At 43.0% G+C, this 26,547-nt stretch overlaps 1 protein-coding gene across 1 annotated transcript in view; it reads left to right on the top strand.

Annotated features, from left to right (window-relative positions):
- The window catches only part of Dpys (dihydropyrimidinase), a 67,112-nt gene that overhangs the window by 11,800 nt on the left and 28,765 nt on the right, over positions 1-26,547 (top strand). Inside the window, exons 2-7 of the mRNA XM_051202606.1 lie at positions 1,618-1,776; positions 5,808-5,987; positions 7,825-8,014; positions 16,085-16,241; positions 17,243-17,384; positions 19,949-20,091. Of these exons, the coding sequence (XP_051058563.1) occupies positions 1,618-1,776; positions 5,808-5,987; positions 7,825-8,014; positions 16,085-16,241; positions 17,243-17,384; positions 19,949-20,091 (971 nt within the window). The remainder of the gene's footprint in view (positions 1-1,617; positions 1,777-5,807; positions 5,988-7,824; positions 8,015-16,084; positions 16,242-17,242; positions 17,385-19,948; positions 20,092-26,547) is intronic.

The following is a 26,547-nucleotide window of genomic DNA, read 5'->3' as shown; positions in this document are numbered from 1 at the left end:
ACACCGGTATTGCTCTCTCTTCTCAGATAAAGACTCGAGGGTACAGAGGAAGCTGCTCTGGAGACCCAGCTAGAGTCTCCGTGCTGTACTGTAGAGCCGCGAACCCCCCAGAGCCCCAGCTCTAAACTATTGGACCACCATTCTTCTCTGGTTATGTTTGTTTCCCTCACCTACACTGTTTGAGAACAGCAATTAAAAATGCATTAACCACCTTGTGACTTTCACTTAAATGAAATCTATTTAAATAACGAGTCGAAGGCATTTGTTTTTGTAATAGTTTTTAAATTACCTGTAATGTGGCGTGATGTGCCACCAGGTCTATGGAGGATTCAGAAAGGATGCAGGGACTCGGGGACCACGTTGATGAAGATTAAACTTCATTCCGGAGGCAACAAGAGGCATTAACTTTCTGTAATTTTCGGTTGGCACAGAATAACCATGTAGTTAAGAGTACATTTTGCCACCTGTGTAAACATTGTGTAGCCATCAAAACAGGGCAATTATCATATCCATTGCCTCGAGCATTTAGCATCTCTCTGTGGTGAGGACATTCCAAATCTCTTCCAGTTAGCACAAACATAAAGTGCAGTTGTTAAAGGTGCTCTCTCGACTGTGCTATTGAAACCAGAAGGTATTCCCCTTGGTCTCTACTGTGTCATCAAAACCAGAGGGCATTGCCCTTTATCTAATTGCAGCTTTGTTCCTGCCGGCTGCCCTTAACCTTTTGAGCCAAGTGGCTCGTCTGTGGGTTGGAAATACCCCTCTGCACTAAGGGACTGTGGGTGGATGTTTAGGACCATCAAGGAACATGCTAAAACAGTCAGAGATGAAAAGGTTCTGAGCGAAAACCAGCGCAGGTGGTGACCACAGACGTAAACCAAAGAAAGATGGAAGCGTCCCAGGCAACTTCAGGGTGCAGAGGCTTCAGCCCTGTAAGTTTTCCAGGGTTCTCTGAGTGGATCACAGGGCTGCCAGCGATAGTTTCCTAAAACAGATCTCAAGGAGATGGGCTTTTACAGATGCAGGTGACTTTGTTGTTGGTGGTGGTGGTGATTTTCCAGACAGGGTTTCTCTGTGTAGCTTTGGAGTCTATCCTGGAATTCACTCTGTAGCCCAGGCTGGCCTGGGACTCCCAGAGATCTGCCTGCCTCTGAGTGCTGAGATCAAAGGCGTGCGCCACCAATGGCCAGTTAGTTTTTGTTTTTAATTGCTTCTGTAGTCTCTACTCTTCTCCATCTGAGGGTTTCTGCTTAGTTGTTTTTTGAGAAAGGCACTCACTCTGTAGCCCGGGCTGGACACCCACTCACAGCAACCCTTCTGCTTCAGCCACTCGGGGATTGGGACTGAGAGCATGAGCCAGCACAATCGCCCATTTCAGCATTTCTTTACAGCCGCATTTTCTTTTTCAGAAGCAGTTCCTGGCATTTTAAAACTTAGAATTTTAGTTTCTGGGGAATCTATTTGTGCGCCTTAGGGTCTTTTAAAAGCATCATCTTTAGCATTTCCTGGACCCATCAGATTGGTCCAGGGTCTTGCAGATGTACGCTTTCACGGAGTGAGAGGCGACCTACCCACGGATGGATGACTCATTGGCCCGAACCCTCTTGTGATTTCCAGGCTGCTTTGGCTGGCGGTACCACCATGATCATCGACTTCGCCATTCCCCAGAAAGGCAGCTCCCTCATCGAGGCCTTTGAGACTTGGCGCAGCTGGGCGGACCCCAAAGTCTGCTGTGACTATAGCCTGCATGTGGCAGTGACATGGTGGAGTGACAAGGTGAGGCAGCTGGCTTCCGGAGTATTCCCTCTAGTCCCCTTGTCCTTTGCTCTGAATGAAAGCCAGAAGCTGACAACGTCAAATGGCAAACCCTAGTAATGTCCCTGCCCCCAGGGGACTGGAGGGTGAGTTGTCATTGTACTTTCTTCTGAATCTGTTGAGTTCTGAGTACTGTGATGAATTAAAGTCAAAACATTGAAATGTAAAAACATCACATAAAGCACACATTGAAAGTCCTGCTTATTCACGGTAGGGTCATCCTTTGTTTAATCTAGGAATTGTTGATGTTTCCTCTAATAGCCATAGTACCTATCCCTCTTATTCTCACTCTTAGAAAACTTTAGTGTCTGAGTAAAACATCAGAGAAACTCTAAGTTTATAATTTCTTCAAACTGGAGGCCTCCATTCCAACGGAAGACAAGCTGGGGACCTTTCCAAGGCCCATTCCCAGCTGTGTCCAGGGGTGACTTAGGCTCTCCTAACACTACTCTGTTGTTATCACCTGAGAACCATTTGCAACAGATCTCAAAACACCCTTCCATGCCCTGTAATTATTTAGGCCATGATAATGGTAAGATTCAGATAGAAAAGATGACTTTGAGAGCCGTTAAAATATGTTGATTTTCTACTGAAAATGTGTGTGTGTGTGTGTGTGTGTGTGTGTGTGTGTGTGTGTACATGTGTGAACCTTGGAAGATTTAAACCCTAACTCATTCTTCATATTAGATTTCATTCAGAAATTTTAGGGGTGGGGCATGAATCATGGAGATACTTTTATTTGAGTAGCTCATACACCGACCTCCTTTTCAAAACTTGTTTCAGATACCAAGTGAATATAAAGCAAGCGTTCGCTGTGTGACGAGTACCCAGCAAACAGCATTTCAAGGGTCATAGTCCAAGTCCATCAACATCGAGTTGATGTCTCTCCCCAAACAATATTCTAAGGGATGAGTTGGGTCTATTTATACCTTTAAAGGCAAGTCGGCCCTTTTTTTCTTCCCTTCCTTCCTTCCTTTCTCCCTTCCTCCCTTCCTTCCTTCTTGGCTTCCCTCGCTCCCTTTTCTTCCTTCCCCTTTCTTTCCTCCCTCTCTTATTTCACGAGAGAGCAAAGGCAAAGGTAACAGCCTTCACAGTCCTTCCATACTTTACCAAGTGGCGAGATCTCCCAAACACAGGGTCTGTTGTGTTCCTAAGCCAAGTGCTCAGTATAGCCTGGAGCAGCAGAAACTTGTTATCTCTCAGTCTTGAGGGTTGGAAGGCTAAGGTATCTGGTGATTGGTATGTCCTAAGGGCAAAAGGCTCCATCCCATGCTTTTCTAGAAGCTTCTAGTTCTCTGTGATAACCTTCTGTGACCCTGGCCTTGCAGAAGGATTATTCTGACTTCTGCTTCCAGCGCCTCATACAAGCCTGCAATTCAGGTTCTTCTTTTTCAAGACCTCCAGTCATCGGGGATCGGACCGCACATTGATGACATCATTGTAGCTAACCACCTGTAGTGAGCCTACTTCTGAATAAGGGCTTTCAGGACTTTAGCAAGGTTTAGGGGACACACAAGGCAATTTGCCAAAACTTATTTTCCCTTTTTATGAAGATTCTTTGTAGTCTTTTCCTTTTATTGGAAGTTTTTTTTTCCTCACATACTATATCCTGATTATAGTTTTCCAACCCTCTACTCCAAGTCCTTCCCCACCCCCAACCCCCATCTGGTACATTCCCTTTCTGTCTCGTTAGAAAAGAACGGGCTTCTAAGAGATAATAATAAAACACAACAAAATAAAGTATAATAAAATCAAACAAAAACCATCACATTGAAGTTGGACAAGATAAACCAAAACAAGGAAAAGAGCCCAAGAGAAGGCACAGGAATCAGAGAGCCTCTCATTTGCACACACAGGAATCCGATGAAAACTCTAACCTGAAATCCAGAATATATACACGGAGCCCCTGTGCATGCTGCCTCAGTCTCTGAGAGTTCGTATGAGCGTTGCTCTTGCTGACGTGGAGGGCTTTGCTTTCTTAATGTCCCCATCCCCTCTGGCTCTTACACCCTTTACACCTCTTCTTTGATGAGTCTCTAAGCCCTAAGGGTAGGGATTGGATGGAGCCATTCCATTTAGGACTGACTGTTCGCTGTGTAATGCCTGGCTGTGTGTCTGTATTTGTTCCCATTTGCTGCAGGAGGAAGCTTCCCTGATGATGGCTGAGCACTTGCATCTGTCTGAGTCAGGAAAGTCAAGAGTATCTGCTTTTCTATGTTTAACTCGGAGAAGAGGGCTTGCTATGCAGTCACATGCTGGCCTTGAACTTATCCTCCTGCCTCCACCTCTGAGAGGCAAGATTACAGAGTGTGCCCGCATGCTCAATTTGGTGCTTTTTTTCTTGTTTGTTTTTTTGTTTCTTTGAGACAGTGTTCCTGACTGTCCTGGTCCTCACATAGATCTGCCGGCCTCTTTCTCCCAAAGCTAGGATTAAAGGTGTGCGCCACCACCGCCTGCATCTTTCTACTTTTTAATGAGTAGAAAGTTAACCTTCTCTATCTGAGTACTTACTCCAAGAATTAACATTTTCTACCTTGTTTAATAAGGTTTCTCTTTGGAAGTAGGGGAGTGTTCTCTTTTTCTGTAATGTAATGGTTATGTACAATTGTCTGGGTAGTTTAAAGAGCAAATTTTAAATATTGAATATTTTCCCAAAGAAAGGCCCATGCTAGCCTCTTAACTTATAGCACAAGTGCCTGTTTTTTCTTTTTTTTTTTTTCCTTTTTTTTTTCTTTTTTTTCTTTTTTAAACTAGATGGCTGGAGCCAGACACTCCTTGGTGTACGGTGTACCTGGACCAGCATACTAAACCTATAGAGGGAGAAGATCTCGCCAACCATCAGTGTATGGATGCAGGAGTGGATTGTTGATGTGTGTTTGCCAGCTCTGGTTGCCGTAACAGCGTACCATAGGCTGAGTGGTTTAATAACATTTACTTCTGGAAGCTTGAAGGCAGGAAGTCAGTATCGATGCACCGGAAGAGATTTCCTGTGAGATTTCTCTTCCCAGCTGCAGACAGCTGTCTTGTCACTTTATCTTCTCTGAACCTCCCCTCTGTGCCAAGGCTTGGTGCACCCCCCACATCAAGTTGGAAGAGATTCTATCAGCTGTGAACAACACTCATGCTATGCTTGCTGTACTTTTGGGTGTGTATGTGTGTGTGTGGGCGTGCATGTGCACACATGTACATGTGTGTTTGTATGTATATGTGTGTATGTGTGTTCGTATGTGTGTGCATATGTGTACACATATGTGTGAATGCATGTATGTGCATGTGCACATATATGTGTGTGTGTTGTGTGTACGTGTGTGTATGTGTGCTTGTGTATTTGTGTGTGTGTGTGTGTGTTCAAACAACTTTTCTTTGAAAGTCTTAATCCATTTTGACACTTGAATTTGGCCTTCAAGGTCTCTTACTGGGTGGTTTGATCTCAGTTTGCCTCTGATGTTTGATAACTCTGAAGATTCCCCCAAGCTATGACTGCTCCAGAATCTTGCCAGTAGTGACCTCTCCCCTCCCCGGTGTTCTGCCAGGACACTACAGCACAACACTCAGTTTGTGCTGGGCCTGCCCACTACCTTCCTCTGAGAGCACAGCCTGCAGCTTTTACATTTGAGCCGGAGTTCTTAATACACATAAGCTTCGATGCCATCTAGACCCATGGGGCTCTGCTGCTTCCATGTGGCCTCATCTTCTTCTGGAAAAATCCCCTCTAATTGGAAGATAGATAGATGCAGGGAATGTTATATTCAAGAACAGTAATGAAGTTCTTTGGGGAATGCTGTTTATTCCCCATGATTTAAGCTACCACAGCTGCAGTTTACCAGGTGAAATGGGGTGTGACCTGGGAGAAAGTTTGTGGGTTTAACTTCGTGTTTCTGAAGCTGTCACCCTTATATTGCTTCCCTCCCAATATAATCTTTGAGGGAATGCTGAAACTATCATTTAAATTAAAGAGGGATGTATGGTTGTATCTGTCACCTCCACTCCAGGTAAAAGAAGAAATGAAAACCCTTGCTCAAGATAAAGGAGTTAACTCTTTCAAGATGTTTATGGCCTACAAGGGTCTGTACATGCTGCAGGATGAGCAGATGTATGCAGCCTTCTCTCGCTGCAAGGAGATCGGAGCCATTGCCCAGGTGCACGCCGAAAATGGAGACCTGATAGTAGAGGTGAGGGTCCCTTTCCAACCCTTCTATAGACAGGAAAACAGCTGTAACTTCAAGCAAGGACATTGGACCCTAAGAAGGCAGACTCGGCGCATGGAAGGGCAGAAACTAAGTCGCTCATTGTCCGTGTCTCATACACACCTGACTTGTTTTTCTCAGTCCCTGCCTTTGATTTTGTTTGGTGAGGTCTACATGGTTGGGTGAAGAATTCTCCTTTTGCAGCCAGCTACCTATATTCAGTTTTTAAAACATGCTGTTTATTTTCTTTTAGCTTTACTTATTTATTACTTACATGCATGTGTGCCTGCATGGGTTTGTGTGCCCATCGAGGTCAGGAGAAGTTGGATCGCCTGGGACTGGAGATACAGACAGTTGTGAGCTGCCACGTGGGTGCTGGTAACCGAACCCAAGTCCTCTGGAAGAGCATCCAGTGCTCTTCACTGACGAGCTGTTGCTCCAGACCCTGTAAATCAATTTCCTTTACATCCCTTGGCAGTGGCTTGTTGTCCATGTTTTCAAAGGCTCGGGCTACTGGTACCGAATGCTAATGTGTGGACATCAGCGTGGTCTGATGAGGGAGCAGATGGCATTTTAAAGCCTTACACTTCCAGAGACTGGGTATGAATGTGTGCTCCGGGGACTCCAGAGATATTTCTTTCTCATGCTAGCTCCATTACTAATGCCCAAAGGGTTCACCATCTACAAGATTTAAAGAGCTATCTCTACACCCTTTCTGTTAGCTGATTTCTCGTCTTTCCCCAGGCTTAGCTCCCATTAAAGTAAGATTGCAACTCAGTAGCCAGGAGGCAGTGGTTAAGAATGAAAGTGTGAGCTGTAGACTCAAACAGGCCAGAGTTTACATTTGACCGTGTGACTTTCTCACTGTGTGACATGGGCAAGTGATACCATTCCTCTGAAACTTCACTTGTAGCCCTTAGAGGAAGGAAGGGAGGGAGGGAGAGGGAGGGAGGGAGAGAGAGGGAGGGAGGAAGGGAAGAGAGAGAGAGAGAGAGAGAGAGGGAGGAAAGGAGGGAGGGAGGGAGGAAGGGAAGGAAGGAAAGGAAGGAAGGGGAAGGGAGGGAGGGAGAAAGGAAGGGAGGGACAGGAAGGAGGGGAAGGAAGGAAAGGAAAGAAGGGAGGAAGGAAGGAAGATTTGAAAATAATGGATCTAATATTATTAGCAGATTGAGATGGGAGCAGTGGAGACTGCAATTCAGTAGAAAAATAAAACTAATTAAGCAATATATTACAATGACTCACTCCAGCAAGGGTCTCGAGTAGTTCTGTTTTGGTGGACTGAATTAATATATTGAGTCTCAGGCATGGACAGTGTTGGGCTTTGCTTCTTACAGAATGGGAGAACAAACTTCTTTTTCAGGGGTGGGATAGACAGAGAGACAGACAGACTGTGAAGACCAAAGGGCAAAGAGACAGGATCTCCCACCGACTGGGAACTCACTGATTAGGTCAGACCGGCTGGCAGTGGGTCCCTGGCTCTGCCTGTCTCGGCCTCCCCGGCATTCCAATTGCCCACCACCACGTTTGGCTTTCTCACATGAGTTCTGTGAGTTGAACTCAGGTTCTACCAACTGGCCAGTCTCTTCAGCCCCTCCCTCTCCCCCCCCCCTTTCCAATCCAAAGCAGTGCGTGGTAAAAGAATGCACCGGGGCACTCCTAATGTATGCATACTATCGGCACATGCGGTCTCTGCCCCTACACACCTACGGCTGACAGACCTAAAAGTCTATCCGAACTTTTAATCCCTCCTAAATAACAACATTGGTCATTAGTAACCCTTCCTGCTACCTTTTTTTTTTTTACATTCTTGCTGTCTTTTTAGGGGGCTAAGAAGATGTTGGCATTGGGGATAACAGGCCCCGAGGGACATGAGCTTTGCCGTCCGGAAGCAGTGGAGGCAGAGGCCACTTTGAGGGCTATCACCATAGCCAGTGTCGTGAACTGCCCTCTGTACGTCGTGCATGTGATGAGCAAATCCGCAGCGAAGGTGGTAGCCGATGCAAGGAGAGAAGGTGACGTCAATGGAACCCCACCAGCTCAGGCTAACAAGCTAGCGGGACACATAAGCTTCTTGTGCTTAGCATATGAGGAAGTCGTGTTAGTGTCTGCCTCTTTCTACTTTTACACTCATCTGTGTCTTTCATCCTTCCTCTTCATCGTCAACGCTCATTTGCTTCCTTCCGGTTACTTCTTCCTTCCCTATGCTCAGGACCTCAAACTAGTCATACTCTGCCTATCAACACACTTAAAAAAAATGTGATAGTGAATTTTAATTTTAAAGCTAATTTTACAGCGACTTCCACATCTCCTAATCATCCAGCTCACCCTGCTAACACCAGACAGGGCCAGGGCAGAGTTCATGTCCAAGAGCTTGTTTTTGAATTGAATCGATTTGCCTGACAGCACCTTGAATGTTGGGTCAATTGAAGCAGTAACCCCCAGAGCGTTTCCATGATTACACTTTTGAAGGTTATTTTTTAACTTTAAATTGATTGTTGCCTCAGTTCTATAGTTCAGTCTGAATATAGTCATGCAAAAGAAAGAAAATTTAGCCTGGCACAGTGGTACACGCTTTTGATTCTAGCACGAGGGAGGCAGAGTCAGGTGGATATCCGTGAGTTCGAGGCCAGCCTGGTCTACAGAGTGAGTTCCAGGACAGCCAGGGCTACACACAGAAACCCTGTCTTGAAAAGAAAAAAAAAAAAAAAAAAAAAAAATTCGTGAGCCATATTCACTATAAAATGTAACCTACCATATCATGTGTTAGGGATGAGGTTAATTCGAATGAGCTCACAAGGTCTTACTACCAATACTGCTCCATCCCTCCCCCATTCCCTGCCTGTATTGGGCTTGCAGGTGAAATCTCTCCTGCCCCTCACCAAAACAAAACAGAAAGTAGCTGAAAAAAACCAACTGCAGTTCTAGCTTTTCACCACCAGATGGTGATGCTGTCAGCTCTATGGAATGGCTTTTCTGTGTCACACCAGGTACACACTGTTAGACCAGAGTGAACATTAAAATGTGCAATCTGCAGAAATGCCTATCTTTTGTTGTTTTGTTTTCGAGACATGGTTTCTCTGTATTGCTTTGGAGCCTGCCTTGTAGCTTGCTTTGTAAATAAGACTGACTTCGAACTCACAAAGATTCACACCTGCCTCTGCCTCCCAAGCCCTGGGATTAAAGGCGTGGGCCACCAATGCCAGTCTAGAAGTGCCAGTCTTAACCCTGCCTGATCTTGGAAGTTCAGGCTAGAAGTTGTCTGTTGACAGTGTATCTTTGTTCTATCCGTGAACAAAATTCAATTAGGAGCCAGTTATAAATATATAGGACCAAATTCAACTATTATTAGTTTTAAGTAATGGGCATTTTAATTTATTTTAAATTAGTCCTAATTACAATTTTACTTCTTGAATATGGGAACTGTTTATCACTTTACATTAGTCCAAGTTTCAAAATTATATGCAAAAAAAAACTTGTTCAAAAAGTTTAATTCCTTTTAGCTTTTCTTCATAGCCCATAAGAAAATTTTTTGTACACTTATTTCTGGTCCAAATGGACAGTTTCTCTTTAAAAACTAAAATTATCAGTATCTCCTGGTTTTCTTCTTTCCTTCATAAATTTTATTTTGAATAAGCATGTTAGTAATTTTCCTCTTGCTGTTTTTTTTTTTTTTTTTTTTTTTTTTTGGTTAGAGCTATGTCCTTGAGGCTAGCCCTTAGAGGATAGGTTTTCATCTTTTCTATTTGTAGGTCTAGAATATGCCACTGCGTTTAGTCAAATAATCCTCCCATGGTGGTCTGTTGCCGCTTTGGTTCTTACAAATGAGCACCATGGCAGTTACCTTCTGCAGAGACTATTCAGTATTTGCAGAAGTCGTGAAGCTTTTCTACTGCCTCTGTAAGAAACTGTTACAAACTTGGTGACTTAAAAACGTGAACGTGTTAGATGGCTATTCTAGAGGACAGAGTATAGAATAGTAGAGAGCCCTGCCCCTTCCTTACCTTTCCCAGCAGTAGAGCCTGCTCAGGTTCCTCAGTTCACGAGCTCCCACTTTCCGTGCTGGATTGAGCATTGTTCATACCATCCTATTCTGGATGGCCTCTTGTCTTTCTCCTCCTCTTTAAGGGTCTTAGTGTGACATCAAGCCAACTCCAATAGTTTAGAATGATTCTCTCCTCCTCAAGGCTCTTAACCACATCTATAAGGTCCCTTTTACTACATTAGGTAACATACGAACAAACTATGGATTGGCATGTGACCATCTTCATGGTTCCATTGTGCGCCTAACGTAAAAGAGAATCATCTAGAAGTGGGATTGCTGGTTCAAAGATTAAATGGACATGTAACTTTTTAGATACTGCTAGATTCATTTCCAAAGACGCTATGAGCCACCTGTAAACAATACCATGGTATGCAATGATCAAAGAGAGCAGAGCTCCAGAATAATTCAGCATGGGGTAGCCCATTCTGTGAGTGAAACCCCTCTTATGGATGGGAGGGTGTGTGATCCAGGAGGAACCAGAAGGAAGAGGAGAGGGACTAGCAGACCCAAACTTTTCCCATGGCGACTGCATCAACAAACACAAGGGCAGACCCTGAAAGTGCTAATGGCTGGTATCCGGAGGACCACACTGACCCTCTGTGAAAGATTCAGGTACTTTATGCATTCATTATCCTCTCACAAACAACAGTTCTCAACACCAAAGTGCAATACAGATCTGCCATTTGTAACTGTGTCTAAATAGGGAAGAATTTATTCTTATGAATTTATAATGTGGTGAAAATATATGAATACTTTTATAACCCCCCTCCTTCCTTCGTTGGCCCTGATCTCTAAAGTGGGTCCCAAAATGCAGTGCTGATGTTGTCCAGGAGCAACACACAGAGCCTTAGCGCCCATCCCAGACCCTCTGAACATAACGTGCATGCCTAACTGAAACTTCAGGTAGTTCATATTCTTATTAAAGTCAGAATGCAGGCACAAAGGTTGTCCAGCCATTGATCACCTCTATTGACACATTAAATTTGACTTTCTACCGCAATTGCCAAATGAATACCCAGAAGGAATGGGCTGTGATCATAACAGCTAACACAATATGTACCTCATAGAGTAGAGTTCTAAAGGTTTAAAAAAAAATTTTTTTAAACCACTTCAAGTTTTAGTCCTCATTTTATTTTAATATATTACTGTTTTGAATTATTACCAGAATATTTCAGGCTCAACTTTGTGACCGTTTTTGTGACTGATGACGTTGAGGCTTGGGAAAGATCATTAAGCAAAGCTCAGATGACTTCAATGGCAAGTGCCATTGAGGTCCAGTCCAAGTCTGCCGACCCAAAGCCAAACCTTCTCATCTTATTAAAGAGCATGGTCTAGATCTGGGGTGGGTACACGGTTAATTGATTGGACATTTTAAAAATTAGCTGGTTTGGGTGCCCTATAATTATGTTTCAAAAATTTGTATTGACATCACTATCATTATCTTAGCCCTTTGGCATTATTGGAAGGCTAGAAATGCCACGAATGGATTTGCTAATGTATTCACTGGAAAGTTAGTTATCTCACATTTCCCTCAACCATTCTTTGGGGGCCAGTGATGTTGGTCACCTCTACTGTGAGTTTTAAGTACCCGCCTTCAAAATTCTAGACTGCCAGTGTGTAATAATGACTTGCTAACTGGAGGAGTACCAGTTGTCTTCCAACCACGAGAAATGAGTAACTTGGCTCGTGTAAATCTTACCTGCCACCTGAGTTTTGTACCTGAGTTTTGTTAGTAATAATTGTCACTTCAAATGGCATAGGTTGTTGTGCCTGGCTAGTGCTTTTAGTGAAATTCCAGGAATGTCTTTGCCTGCCCCTTCCTTTCCTCCCCTTAGGGTGAAGAAGGAACTCGGGGGTTGTAACTGCCACTGCCTTATTATTACAGTGGTGTGACAGTGTCCTTCACCACATTCATTTCCTTCCCATGATTCTGTCACTCCCCTGCTTTGCCTCTAGCCTAAGCCCAACATTCAGATACAGTGTAGGAGTGTGACACTAGTCTCTCCCTGGCGAAACGATCAGTGTGAAGAGAAATTTAGCCACTCCATGAGGTGCAAGCTGGAGCTATTCACAGCAACTCATGGAGAAGCAATTCTAAGCTCCAGGGTCAAGTGCGTCTCCTTCACGCCAATAAGGCTCCAGAACACACCTAATTTTAGTTGGCTACGTATTTAGACCATTGCTGTCTTACAAAGTTTCTTGGTTTTCCTGGAATTTCTCCAGTTAGCTCTTTTTAAATAGGTTCAGAAAAGAAACACAGGCCTTCGGTATCACGCACAAGCAGTTTCAGCTGCTCCTCCTGCTTTCCATTAGATACAAGCAGCTCCTTCTGCAAGGAGGGGCTCTTTCTGGAGGGGTAATCTTCCTCCCTCCCAGCTTCCCTCTCTGCCTTCCTGCCTTCTTCAACTTCTCTTTCCCCTGTTTCCTCCCTTTCATCTGTGGTTTTTTTGGGTCTGGTGGGGTGTCCCCTCACAGCAATAAAAACCCAAACTAAGACAGTTGCAAACTACTTTTTCGACAGTGCAATTTCATTCTGGCACTGTTACCGATACCGTACAATTGTTTGCTTTTTCTCTCTAACCAGTTTTATTCTCTGGAATATTCTCATTTTTTTCCCCAACATAGCAATATAGAAATTTCATTAAACCTACATTGGGTCATAAGCATTACATAATTCCCCTTCAGTTTTAGGACATGGTTTAATCTGAAAGCTGATTTTTGATTCTGAAATTTTTCTTCTGTTATTTCATCTACATTTATTTCCTCTGTTTGCTTATTTACTTCCCCCCCCCCACCAACATCTTCATTGCCTTCCGATGTTTTCTTCTGCTTTAAAAAAAAACTTATTTTTTTTCTTTACATTTTATAAAATGTTTTTGTTTGCTTTCTCTGTCTTCAGAAAACTGAGACGAAGAACATAGGTTTATCATATGCGAAGCTAAAACATACAACATTAGGATTTGAACTCACATCTGCACAAACCATTCTACCACCCTGCCTCTGTTTAATTTTCTCTTCAGGTATTTTCTTCTTCTTAAAGAAATTAGATTTTGAGTCAGTGCGGCCCAACAGAGCTTCACCTTATTACTTAGTAAGAACGTTACTTTGAAAGTGCACCTATCATCAGACTCCATAGTCAAAGCATCCTCCCCACCTGCAGAGCCTCTCCTCACCTTTTTAACTTCCTTTCATAGATCTCAGGGTGAAAGGTTCCATGCAGTTAGGAGCATCCACTCCATCACTTCCCTCCCTTAAAGCTGTCTAGTGACTGAGCGAGTCCTATTGGCCTAACCGAGACTCCGAAACCTCTAGAATCTCTTAGAGATGTAAAGTGCAGTTAAGCAGAAGATTGCAGTGGGATGATGGAGTCTTCGTAGTTTTGGTTTCGTGCCAAAGGATAGAAAAAGACTATGGAGACTGTGGATAGGGAAGATACAACCTACCAAGACAGTTGCTTGGGAGGAAACCGATGATGGAGATATCTTTCAGCCCCAAGAGTTATTGGAGTCATCTGCTTGCAAGCACGGTCAGAAGACAGAAGACAGACAGCGCTGTTCACAGCCACCTGCAATGCAGAGCGAAGGAAACCAGGAAGGGAAATGGGACAGTTGCCTGGTCACATCACAGGCAGCTTGTGGTTAACTGAAGGTATTTAAAACTGCATGCACTGCACCAGGGAATGGAAATGAAAGATGCTTTCCTTAGGAACATGTGTCCATGGTCCCGTATCACAGGAGGAAAACTTTAATTCTGGTGAGGCCACTGCCCACGAGTTTATCTCTGGCAAATCAATGGGTTTCAATGAGCATCAACTTCTTCATTTATCAAACCAGCCCGAGGTGTTGCTGTGAGGTCAAGTGAGGTCATGAGCAAGAGTTCTGAAAGTCACACAGACCAGACCTATGCTAATGATTTCTCTTATCTTGTTTTTAGCTCAAATTTATCAGAACTCGCAATTAGGTTGGACGTTGTAGTTTGACTCTCTAATTTTTGGACTATCAGGTTCATTGGTTTCCTTCTCCTTTATCCCTCTTTTTGTAAGTTCTGGCCTTTTCAAACTCATGGAAGGGAGCAAGGAGCCATTTCAAATTTTTATTTTTAATTTTTTTTATGTTCATAAATATGTAATGAGAATAAAGATGAAAATAGACCCCTTAATGAAGAGCTTGTGTACACTAAAAAAGCAGCCTGTCACATCTGAAAGGAGATTGACCCTTCTGAGGAAATTACCCGTCATCTGCTTTGGGAGCAGCCTGGCAGACTCTGACAGATACTGACATTTAATTTTTCCTGAGAGCTATTAAGATGGGAGAAGTCTGGGAGCCGCGCTCCCATATCATCTCGTTGCGCTGACTGATTGAACTGAACATGTGACAAGGACCTTTCCCTGATGATGAAGCACCACGGAAAATCCTGAGGTGGCACCTCATGAAGCAATTGCAAATCAAGTCAGAGTCTCGTCGTCCAAGCAACTGGAAGTAGAGCTCCTGGAAGAGCAAAGTCTTTGGAGTCACAAATGGAGATTGTGCCTGTCTTGGTCCTTTTCAGTAGAGACTGATACCTCTTAGTTCACTACACTCGATGGCTGCTTCTCCCACAGGCCTCTGAGAGATGCTAAAGTTATTTCTCTCCTGGAGTCAGGGCAGTATGGACCTGGAGGGGTATGGGTGTGTGTGTATCAAGGAAGCAAAGCATAGCAGCAGAGTCTGGGTTCCTGGGGGACCACTTTCACAGGCCAGGGCGTGTAACTTGGTTACTTAAGAAGTCAAATCCCTAGGCTTTAGCAAGCCTGGCTTTTACCGTGTCTCTATTTCCTATGCTACTGGAGGAAGAGAGTAGTTTTGGAGGAGGAATGGGTCTTCGAGATAATAGGGTGCTACGTTTCCAATTAGAAGACTCAGGCAGCTGGTAGCCATCAACTGTGTGCAACCTCTAAGAAAACCAATTAAGTTCAGTCATATATCTGGATTGTAACTCAAAGTTAGCATCTGATTAACCAGAGTGAGCTCATTTGGCATTCTAGAATCTACTCACCATGCTCTTTTTTTTTTTTTTTTTTTTTTTTTTGATTACTTGCATGTGATGAGGTTGATGCCAGTGAATCTATTATTCTGACAAATGCTAATCAGATAGGAACCTGATTTTAAATTCAAATTCATTGTGCACTATTAAGTTTTCTAACATTGTGTGCTTTGGACGGCCTCGTTTGCATGCAACTTTTGAGCTACAGTTTTATTATCTGAGTGTTCTTTTATTGAATATAAGTCTTCAGAGAAAGTTCCTTTAGAGGGTGTGAAAAGGTTATCAATTAACCTACACCGTGGTTGGAGTCTGTACGGCTGTATTAGTGGTAGCCTGTCATCTGGCTACAAGGCATAGAAGTTGAGACCACTGACACAAAATTGCTAGATTCAAGTCTTGCCTGGTTCACACCACCTATGTACGGCATATATAAAGTAGCTGCAAAAAGATTATGTAACCCTGTAGCTTTATCTTTACTTGGGACAGTGAAAGCATTTACCTCTTAGGATTTTCAGATTGCATTATTAGTTCACATGTAGCCCCCAGCATCCTCTGGGTTATGCTTCAATAACAGTGGAGTCAAAAAAAAAAAAAAAAAAAAAAGAAGGAGCTTACAGCTAGAGGTTTATTTCCTCTTCCCATTTATGTTTATATCCATCGTGGGTTGGCTCTGTCTCCACTAGATACCCTCTTCTCTCTCCCAGAGTCATGTTAGAAGAAAAAGAGATAGTAGAATCCAAAATGGTTGTAATAGCCTAAGCTTGGAGGCAGAACATGCCATTTTTGATCAATCTAATTGATCAAAATAAAGCAAGTAGCCAGCCTGATGCCAAGTGGCTAGGAGATTGAACAGAATCAATGCTCAGTAATTATCAGTCCTTAACTATTGAGTCCTAATCACAAAACGGTTAAGCTATAGCATCATCCCCTACTGGACAAAGACAAGGATCTGTGTGTTTGTCAGACAGTGTTCTTAAAAGTGCCTTAAGGGGCTGAGTCCTACATTTGCATATTCCAGGAAAGGTGGTCTATGGCGAACCAATCGCGGCAGGTCTTGGCACTGATGGCACACATCACTGGAGTAAAGAATGGCACCATGCAGCCCACCACGTCATGGGTCCTCCACTGAGACCTGATCCTTCAACACCTGGCTTCCTCATGAATCTGTTGGCTAAGTAATAATGTCTCAGATAACTGTGAAATATTTGGGTGAAAGCTAATCCTTTAGAAGTCTCATATTTAGGTGAAGGAGAGCTGGCTTTATACCTACAGCTTCTGGTCTTCTGCTCTGTTTAACCCATGGTATCTGGGGAGCATAAAACACCGGACTTACGGTATTTTAAGTTGCTACGATCTAGGGACTAAGTTGTTGTATGGATAATAGCCCTTTCTAGTCATTCTGAACATTCTACCATGCCTCGTTCACATGTACCCAAATTAGAATTAATGGGAAGCTTTACACCCCCCACACGCACACGTGCGCACACAAAGCGGTTACCCTTTTCTGACTTCCTTCCTCCTTCACACTTCTGTACCCCAGAAACTATTAATAAACCAAACTGGTATTTTTGTCCCTGGTGACACAGCTGTTCTCAGCCAGTCTTACACCTGTGTTAAAACAGTGTGGACATCTGGCCATGGGTTGCTCTGGAAGACATGTCTCCATTGTCATAGGTCACCATGATGATATTATGCATGACATTTTACACACACACACACACACACACACACACACACACACACTTCTACTTACATTGCTCCTAGTGCCCCTGTTATTATTAACATTGTCCGTCCATGCAACCATCAATTTCTACATGGGGCAAACTCACAGCCACGGGCTCCTAAGTCTTGGTGCTGAGTCCAGCATTCACCCTATTATCTCACAGACCATTCCTTCCTCAAACTTGTCATTTTCCTCCAACTAGGTGGGAAAATGACAAACAGTAAAAGACAGACTTGCTGGGTATTCTGCATCCTAAATCTTATGACGTGTTGCTGAAAAGTGCTTCCAATGATAAACACACAAGAAACATGAGATGTGCACCCAGAAATCCTACTCAATGCTTGCCGTCCCATGGAGGAAGCAGTCAGAGGCTAAGAGACACCAAGGAGTTTCCCCCTACATGAGTTGCCTACTCACCTCCTCATCATTCTCTTTCACTTCCATTCTTTACAGTGGCGATCTGACCACAACAGGGAGTGACAATTGCACTTTCAACACCTGCCAAAAAGCTCTGGGGAAAGACGACTTCACTAAGATTCCCAATGGAGTGAACGGTGTCGAGGACCGGATGTCAGTGATATGGGAAAAGGGTGTGGTGAGTTTCACACAAAATCATGTTGTTTGGGAACCAAACCTTCACAGAAAGCCCTCCCCTGCCACACATCACCTCTCAGGATAAACTGGGAATCACACTGTCACTATCAACTCCATCCCTTCACACCTCCAGGGCATTATCAGCAAACAGTTGGTTTTTCCTCATCGTTCATTTCAGAAGATGGGTTACATCATTGTAATTGTGCAGGGACATTGGGGGCCAATCAATTTACACTGGGTCCAGATAGGGTTATTCTTTAAATGTCATCAATGTAAATAATTGAACTGATGACAAATATATGAAAGATTAAATTTGCTGTCTGAAATTATATAGATGAAAATCTATGGGGAAAATTATTTTTAAAACTAATAAGTGGGGAATGAATAAAACTTTTCCCCCGAGGATGGAGTGTTATAAGTAGTTTTTTCCTGCCAGCCTGGTCCCAGAGCTGCACCAGCCCCAAATAACACACAGAGATGCTGTATTACAGATAATGTGTTTGGCCAGGTACTAGTAGCTCTGTCTTAAATATTAACCAGTTTCTATTAATCTAAATGTTTCCACGTGGTCTTATCTTACCAGAGAGAGGGCCTGGTGTTCTACCCTGTTGGTCCTACATCTTGAAACTCCTCCCTACTTCTTCCTCTTTCTATCTAGTCTCCTAGCCCTGCCTCTCTGGCTTTCCTCTTAGCCAACAGTGCTTTATTCATTAACCAATAAGAGAAACATATTTACAGAATGACATCTCCCATCAATGGAGTAGAATCACACAGACAGATGTCAGGTGTGAGGCTGTCTCTTCAGGTAACGTGTAGTTATGAAGAGATCTACAGAAAGACTAAGTAGACCCCAGGTCCCCACTGCCATGTTTTTCAAAGACTTCCCCCTTAGATAACACATTAGTCATATTTCACACTTGAGAGTTCTCTTTGATGAGTTTCTCCTACATCTACTGTCATTTCTAATTCTCATTGTCTTAGTTAGGGTGTCTATTGCTATGATGAAACCCCATGACCAAAAACATATCATAGTCCATCATTGAAGGAAATCAAACAGGGCAAGAGTCTGGAGGCAGGAGCTGATGCTGATACTGATGTCATGGAGAGGCTCTGTTTACTGCTATGCTCATGACAACTTGCTCAATCTGCTTTCTTATAGAACCCAGGACCACTACCCACAATATTGGCTATGCCTCCCCCCATCAATCACTAATTAAGAAAATGGCATACATCCAGATTAATGGAGGAATTTTCTCAATTGAGACTCCCTCCTTTCACATAACTCCAGCTTGTGTCAAGTTGACATAAAACTAGTTAGCACACACATTATTCACCAAGTCCCATCGATTTCACATTCAGAATGCCTCCATCTCATGGGAGGCTTGTATTTTGTTTGGACTATTCTTATAGTCCCAAAGCTGATTTCCTTATTCTCAGCAACCAATTGTTCCGGTCTGTTCTATCCTGGAGTTGCCATTCTTGAGTGAAGCTCTGTTCATGTTACTGTCTTCTCAAGAACACTTATGTGTTGTCCACGACCGAATGGAGTATTTAAGCAACCAATTTAGTATAAAGGTCTTCAGAATCTCTCTAGCTCTAACTTATGTTGGTCTTCCTCTTTGACCCCCCCCCTCTTTCACCACTCACACCTCTAACATCCCTGATGATTCCCCTTTTCTTTCTCTTGGCTTAAATATTCTAGATTATAATCCAACGTCCCTCCTTAAACTTGTGTTATTACAGTAAATACCTTTATAACAACAGGTTTTTCATAATCCATTATAGCTCCCATTATACATAAAGATATAGTTATATACACCTTTAAATATGATCATTAAATAATTGAATACTTATGTATAACATGCATGAAACTGTATAATTTTCTGAGACAGTAAAATGATTTACTTCTGTGATTATTAGAAATAAATAAATATTAAGGGAAGTTTTGTCATATATACATATAAAAGCTGTATCAGGGTTCTATATTAAAATTTCTTAAAGCAGACTTCCCAAGATTTCTGGTTCTCATCATAAATTTAAATTGAACAAAACTGTACCTCCTGGTCTGCCTATCTTTTATCTTCTTAAGGCATTGTCAACTAATTTAAAAGCATTATAACCGATCTTCTTGACTATTCAGTATTCTACCTAATATTTACACGATCATCTCTCAAATCTGAGGCCTGCAATAAATAGGGCAGATCATAAATATCATGGGTGGTGGTAGAAAACTGTATGTGGGAATGGAAAATGCATTGTCAGTGTTTAGCCATCTTGGGTGGTCAGGGGTAGAAGGGAGGAGATTGTTTGTGATAGGATTTTTGAAAAGTCATCTCCAGGCTTCTATATGCCATCATCTTCATCAATGATGCAACTGGTTTATATTGAGCATTCACAGATGCAGCACCTTGACGTAGGGAATGGGATACAGCTCTGTTTGGATTAATAGAGCTGTCTTTCTGTTTGGGTTAATAGATGTTAAGTCTTTCCCTCGTATCCCCAGAGGAGGCTTAAGTGTTTGATCATCACAACAAATGCATCTTCCTTCTTTGAATTGGTTTACAGCACAGTGGAAAAATGGATGAAAACAGATTTGTGGCAGTTACCAGCACAAATGCAGCCAAAATATTTAATCTTTATCCAAGAAAAGGAAGGATAGCTGTTGGCTCAGATGCTGACATTGTGATCTGGGACCCAGAAGCCACAAGGTAAGCCTGAGATCTTGCATTACCTGGTTTTACCCTCGTAGAAAGGCCCTCGCTTGCAAAGAAACTTTGCCTGGGCCTCTACCAGCCATTGCTTAATAGGTGATTTATTTTGCCATGCTCAGGGATTCTAGGACTGGGCACAAGATAAAGGTTTTGATGTATAAATTTTTCTTTGTTTTTCTTGGCATAGAGGATGCAAAAGCTGTGTAGAACTCACTGGGAATGGATAGGTATAGAAAACCAATATGAATTTGCCATTCCAGTGCCTGGCAAATGCCCCAGTTCACACGGAGGGAGGATGCAGAGCCATGAAGGGAAAAAAAAAAAAAAAAAAGGCTTAATTTGAAAACAGCTGAATTGGAAACTCAAAATAATTACAGCCTTTTAAGAGCTTTGAGATAGAAAGATTCCAGCACAACAGACATCACTTTAGTTAGCCAAACTTTCCAGATGAGCTCAGACCCAGCCTGTCATTCCTAGTAGGTTTAATTCCTTTGTTCCCAGTTTCCATAATTCTGTGTTAATAATTCGGCTCTGAAAAATTTCACCAATGTTTAAAAAAGCATTTGATGAAGGTTGAATTTCTGCTTAATCCTTCTTGTAGGATGTTGTCCCCAACAGCACTTGCTTGCTCATTTGTGCTGTGGAAAACACTGGTAAGGAAATGCCACACACTTCAACATTTTGTGTGCACATTTGTGCATACATGAGAATTTGATGGGCCTTCTATCTTCACTATACGGCATTTATGCAAGGCCTAGTATGTCTGTTTTGTTTATCATATAGCAAAAGTGCGTACTTTCTGGGAAGTGATATTGTTACAGAGATACAGCTTCAACAGACGTGTCCTTGGGCCACCTTCTGGGGAAAAGATGGCCATTTGGAATTTGGAACATGAAGGATGCTACTATGGCTGAGAGCCGAGAAACAAGCCCCAGATGGTCTTTTTGTGGTTGGCACTGTCCTCAGGATACTCTTTGCTCCTACCTAGGGACTAGTTAGTGGGATTGGCAGGCCTTGGTCACAGCAGGTAGCCTTTGGCCAACACTCCAGCATACACCTCACTCTGCTTTATAATTTCATGCAAAGCAATAAAAAGCTGCTTGAGAACCTTAACTCAGATAATACCCTGCGGTGACAGCCAATTGCAATCCAGGGCCTTTGCTGCTACGCTGACATGGATTTACATTTAAAAAATCAATAGCTGATAAAGCTACTTGTAGACAGGATTCTAATAGTCTGGGAATGGGAATTGGAAAGTATTGCTTGGCTCTGTGGACTCTGGACAACCGGGGGCTGGCGGCAGTTTGGAGAACTTCTGACTCTCTAAATTGCGCTCTGCGTGGGCCCTACTGCCCAGCAATGGTCCTCTTGCTGCAATTTCAGTAGGCAGCTGCTCCAAGACTGGAACCAGGTGGGTTTTCTGAAATACCTTGTGGCTTATGAAGATCACAAAGTTTAATTTAAAAGCCCAGAAATTCTCAAGATTGTTCTCTCGTGGAAGGAATGTGTTAAAAGTGAAGCCTCCTATTGAGTCATTGTGATGATAACGAGTAATAGTTTCTCCTATTGAGTCATTGTGATGATAACGAGTAATAGTTTGTGCAAATCAGTGGGGCCAGAGATACTTTGTTATCTAATGTAAGGAGTAAGGATTTTTCCTCCTGCCGCTGGTCTTGTTCCGCTGCAGCGCCAGCCCCAATTAACACACCGAGACTCTGTATTTGTTATAACGCTGTTGGCCAGTTACTTGTTTCTTATCGGCTAACTCTGTCTTAAGTATTAACCCATTTCTATTAATCTAGTATTTCCACATGGTCTTATCTTACTCTTACCGGGGAGCCGGCTATCATCCTGCTCTCTCCAGATTCTCCATCCTGACTCCTCCTTCCTACTTCCTCTTTCCTCCTTGTCTCCTAGTCCCTCCTCTCTTGCTTTCCTATTGGCCAACAGTGCTTTATTCATTAACCAGTATGAGAAACATATTTACAGAATGACATCTCCCATCAATCTAAGATGTTGTTTACCAGGTAAAATGAAGAAGGATGGGTCTGTGGTGATGAGAAACCGTGACAGTGGACAACCTTCATGGTTTAACTCGTGGGTTGTGAGTCCATAGCTTTGGCTTCTAAACCTGTGTGTTCTCCGAAAGCTGAGCATTTCATATGATACTTTCATGGTCTATTTTTTTTTTAACCTAGTGCGGGAGGGGGGAGTTGAATTCCATCCTGTGGTTTTCTGTATCTAAGTGGAAAGTAAATAAAGATACTCAGTTAACTATGAAACTATCCAGTCTAGTACCTAACACGGTAAAGAGAACTTCTTCTCCTCCTCCTCCTCCTCCTTCTCCTCCTTCTCCTCCTCCTCCTTCCTCTTTCTTCTTCTCCTTCTTCTTCCTGTGCAGTTCAAGACAGGGTTTCTCTGTGTAGCCCTGGCTCTTCTGGAACTCACTCTGTAGATCAGACTGACCTCAGACTCACAGAGATCCGCCTGCCTCTGCCTCCTCAGGGCAGGAATTAAAGGTGTGCACCACCACTGCCCAGTCCTCTATAGCGCTTCTTTTAAAAACAGGCAACTAAAAAATAACAATAAAATAAGATAAAATAAGAGCAAATAAGCTGAATAGGATGAAGCAAACAAACTACCAGGAGAAAATAGGCTCCCCACCCCAAAAGAGTACAAGGAACACATATTCACATTCACACACACACATAAATCTCATAAAAACACAACATTGGAAACTATGATATATGTGCAGAAGACCTATAAGGGGGAAAAAGGAGGGAAGGAGGGTGGGAGGGAGGGAAGAGAGGGAGCAGAACGGGAGGGAGGAAGGAAGGAAGAAAGGAATGAAGGAAAAAGAAAGGAACTAATCCCTAGGGCTTAGCATGGTGCTGTACTGTGTAAGCCCAGCTCTTGGAAGGGCAGGGCAGGAGAGGAAGATCACAGACTTGGAGGCCAGGGTACATGACACGAAAGACTGTCTCAAAACCACAGCTGTTTGAGTTCTGAGGGTCACACCAGCTCAGGTACAAAGCGCTGCCTTCCTCAGACAACTAAACAAAGAGAAATGACCGGAATGCAAGGTTGTGAATAATTCACTCGATTTATCTACCCCATTTTGCCGGTTGGAGGGTATTTATAGGCTGTGATTATGTCCCCTGAGTCATGCCTTGGGCTATACAAATTTAGATCACTTTCTCCCAAGCTCCTGTTACTAATGTCTATAACTCTGTTTTGTCCCTCCTGTCCTAGTCACTTGCTAGGTGCATAATGATCCAGATGTGTGTGGTTATCTTTTTAATTGTCTATATATTCCTTACTTAATTTCCCTCTGTTCGGTCTAAGAATAACTAATCTAAGATCAACCTCAAAGTGTTCTGTAGCACATAGGCATTTATTCATAATCGGTTAGGCATTTATCCAGTTCATTTCTTTTGTTTGTTCTTTACCATTTCTTACATAACAACTGCTCTTCACATAATAATGACTAAAGAAAGTGAAGCATTTAGAATTTTCTTTGGTGAATGAATATATGTATTCAGCCTTTAATTTGGAGTGCTATATCTTAGCACTTTCAATCAAGGTCTGTTGATCATGGGCCAAAAAAAAAAAAAAAAAAAAAAAAAAAGCCGGCTCAGGCCTCCTGTGTGACTGGTATGAGATTCATACCTGAACTCCATCAAGGGCCACTTGAGGTCTGCAGAGCTCAGTGGCAGAGGGCTTGCTGGTCTTGCTGAAGTTCTGGGCTCTGTCCCTGATACTATGCACACAACATAAAGAATAGACAAAAGTAGGTCTTTGTACATCTACTCCTCTTTTTGCAAAACAAGGTAACTAATAATTACCATGTCTATCACAAGATTACCAGGAAACAGCATGTGTATGCATGTTTTTGTAAGCTAAGAGAGTCATTATAGGGTGTTTGTTTTAAGCAACAAGCCCCAGGTTCTAGTCCCAGCACTGCATAAATCAGATGTGCTGTCACATACCTATAATTCCAGACCGTGGGAGGTAGAGACAGGAGAATCAGAAATTCAAGGTCATCTTGGGATATATAGTGAGTTTAAAAACCACCTGCTAAGAAACATGGGGTGGGGGGAGGGACGCAATTAAGCTATGTTATTATGATCTTACTCTTTTCTAGTTTGGATGGTGGTGTACTTTGTCCAGTATTTTCACTTTTAGTTATGCTCGGCTAATTTTGCCCATGTTGACCAAGTAGCCAGGTGAACAAAGGAATTCTATTGTGCTCACCCCCCCCATCCTCTTAGAAACACAAATCTTCTCATTTTCTCTGCTTTTGTTACCCGATTGAATGTAGAAAAAGACTATCAAACTAATGAGTGGGCCAAGTCGTCTTTGCAACTTTTATTTGACATTTTAAATTCTTATGATTTTTCTCTAATATGCTATAATAATAATACTTTGCACTACTGTGAGATGTGGAGAATGTAGAGGAAAGAGAGAGAGGGCTATTGAGGGGGAGGCTTCATGGGATGAGGGGTTGGATGAACATTTAAACAGTGAGAAAGAGTTCACGTTTAAAGGGAGAAATCATGCTGTGTATCTGGGTCAATCACAACACCCGCTTTCTCTATTCTTGGCCTGCTCATTGTGAGAAAGGTACTCAGTTGGGCTCTCTGTTCCAACCGAAATTTATGCAGATGACCTCAACTGGGACATTTCTAATGCACCACAATATTTTTAGACTCTCTGCACACATCATCCATAGCTTTCCCACTGCCCTTAGAGATGGAGAATAGTCACCATTATCACAGCCTACCTCTCCCCACCCTGCACTCTGAATCCTCGTGAATATTGCACACCTGTTAGCAATGATGTATCAGAGACTTCCATCACTTTCTAAACCTTTATTATAGTCTTGAGGTGTAAGTGCATTTAAAAAGAGGAATGGGGGTTCACAATGATGGAGAATAATGGGGGATGTCCTTCTGTGTATATGTTTCTCTTATTGGGTGGCGAATAAAACACTGTTTGGCCAATGGAGGCAGGAAGATAGGTGGGACTAGAAGATGAGGAGAATTCTGGGAATGGTAGGCAGAGAGGCGCCACAAAGAGAGGCCATGCAGTGGAGGAAAGGTCTGGACCCTTCTCCAGTAAGAAAAGACCACATGGAAATACTTAGATTTATAGAAATGGGTTAATAATTAAGCCAGAGCTAGCCAATAAGAAGCCCTAGTCATCAGCCCTCAATAATTAATAAGGCATCTCTGTGTGTTCATTTGGGGCTGAAGCAGCAGTGGGACCAGGCTGGGACAAAATACCCCAGCAACAGGAGAGGACCCCCTTTGGACCACCTAGCTCTGCTCTGCTATTATTACCTGAAAGAATGGCATGATTGTCACCGTTAATGAACTAGAGCCTATGCTTCATTCATGTTTGCTTAGCTCTTAAATAGCATTCATTTCTGCTCCAGGATCTCATCCAGGATCCCTCATCACATTTATCCGATGTGCATCCTGAGGCTGGTCTGGGGAGTGGCGGTTTCTCACCCTCTGTTTTTAATTGCTTTGCCAATTCTGAGGGATGATGCTCGGGTATTTTGGAGAAGGCCTCTCTACTGTGGTTTTATTTCTGATGTTTTTCTCCTAACCAGCCTCAGGTTTGGGGAAGGGACAATTCAAAAGCCAAGTCTCACTTCCCATAACCCTCGAAGCGTGGACGAGGAGGATGTGAGGCCACAGGGCTCAGGCAGAACTGAGGGACTTGGCTGAGTCAGTCTTTGCCAGGTTTAGCTACAGTTCTGATCCTGCTTCCTCTGTATTGTTTCTCTGGAGAAGTTGATGCATGCAACCCCACCTTAAAGAGTGAGGCGTTATGCTCTAGGCTTGGGCTTGAATTGATACTTTAGAACCTAGGCTTGGTCTAGCTTCACCCAAAGTAGAATTGCAAAGTGGAAGACAGCAGCCTTCCACACTGCACAGGAGGCCTGTGTGTCTAGGCAGTGGCTCAAGGGACACTTGGATGATTGCCTTCAGCAACAGCTGTGGCCTGGAGGAAGTCAAGGAGAGCATCTCCTCGCTTGTGCTTTTAACTTATTGTACATGATCCTTAAATGACTAAGGAATGAAGGGATACAGGCGGATGTCAGTAGAATTAAGATTTTCTAAGTGTGGAAGGATGCCCTGATTTCCTGCTTTCATTCTCTTTGACTTTGGTGCTGAGAGCTCTTTGTTAAGCAGAAATAGATGGACTGCTTCCATGTGCTCACAAATTCACTCTGAGCTGCCTCCCTCTCCTTGGGTATCAGGCACTGAGGACCAACAATGTGCAGGGCTAGGTCTTTGTTTTAGGAGAACTGTCACCGGAGAGGAGAAGAGATACAAAGTGAGATGTTCTCAGTCTCAGGAAGGCTGTGCTTAGACTTTAGTATGAGAGGCAAAAATAAGACATCATAGACACTCAGAGCAGAGAGACCCTGCATGGGAGCAG

The sequence above is a fragment of the Phodopus roborovskii genome, unplaced genomic scaffold (genome assembly GCF_943737965.1).
Source record: "Phodopus roborovskii unplaced genomic scaffold, PHOROB, whole genome shotgun sequence".
Taxonomy (NCBI): domain Eukaryota; kingdom Metazoa; phylum Chordata; class Mammalia; order Rodentia; family Cricetidae; genus Phodopus; species Phodopus roborovskii.
The sequence above is the reverse complement of the archived record's forward strand: the minus strand, read 5'-3'. Positions and strand labels throughout refer to the sequence as shown.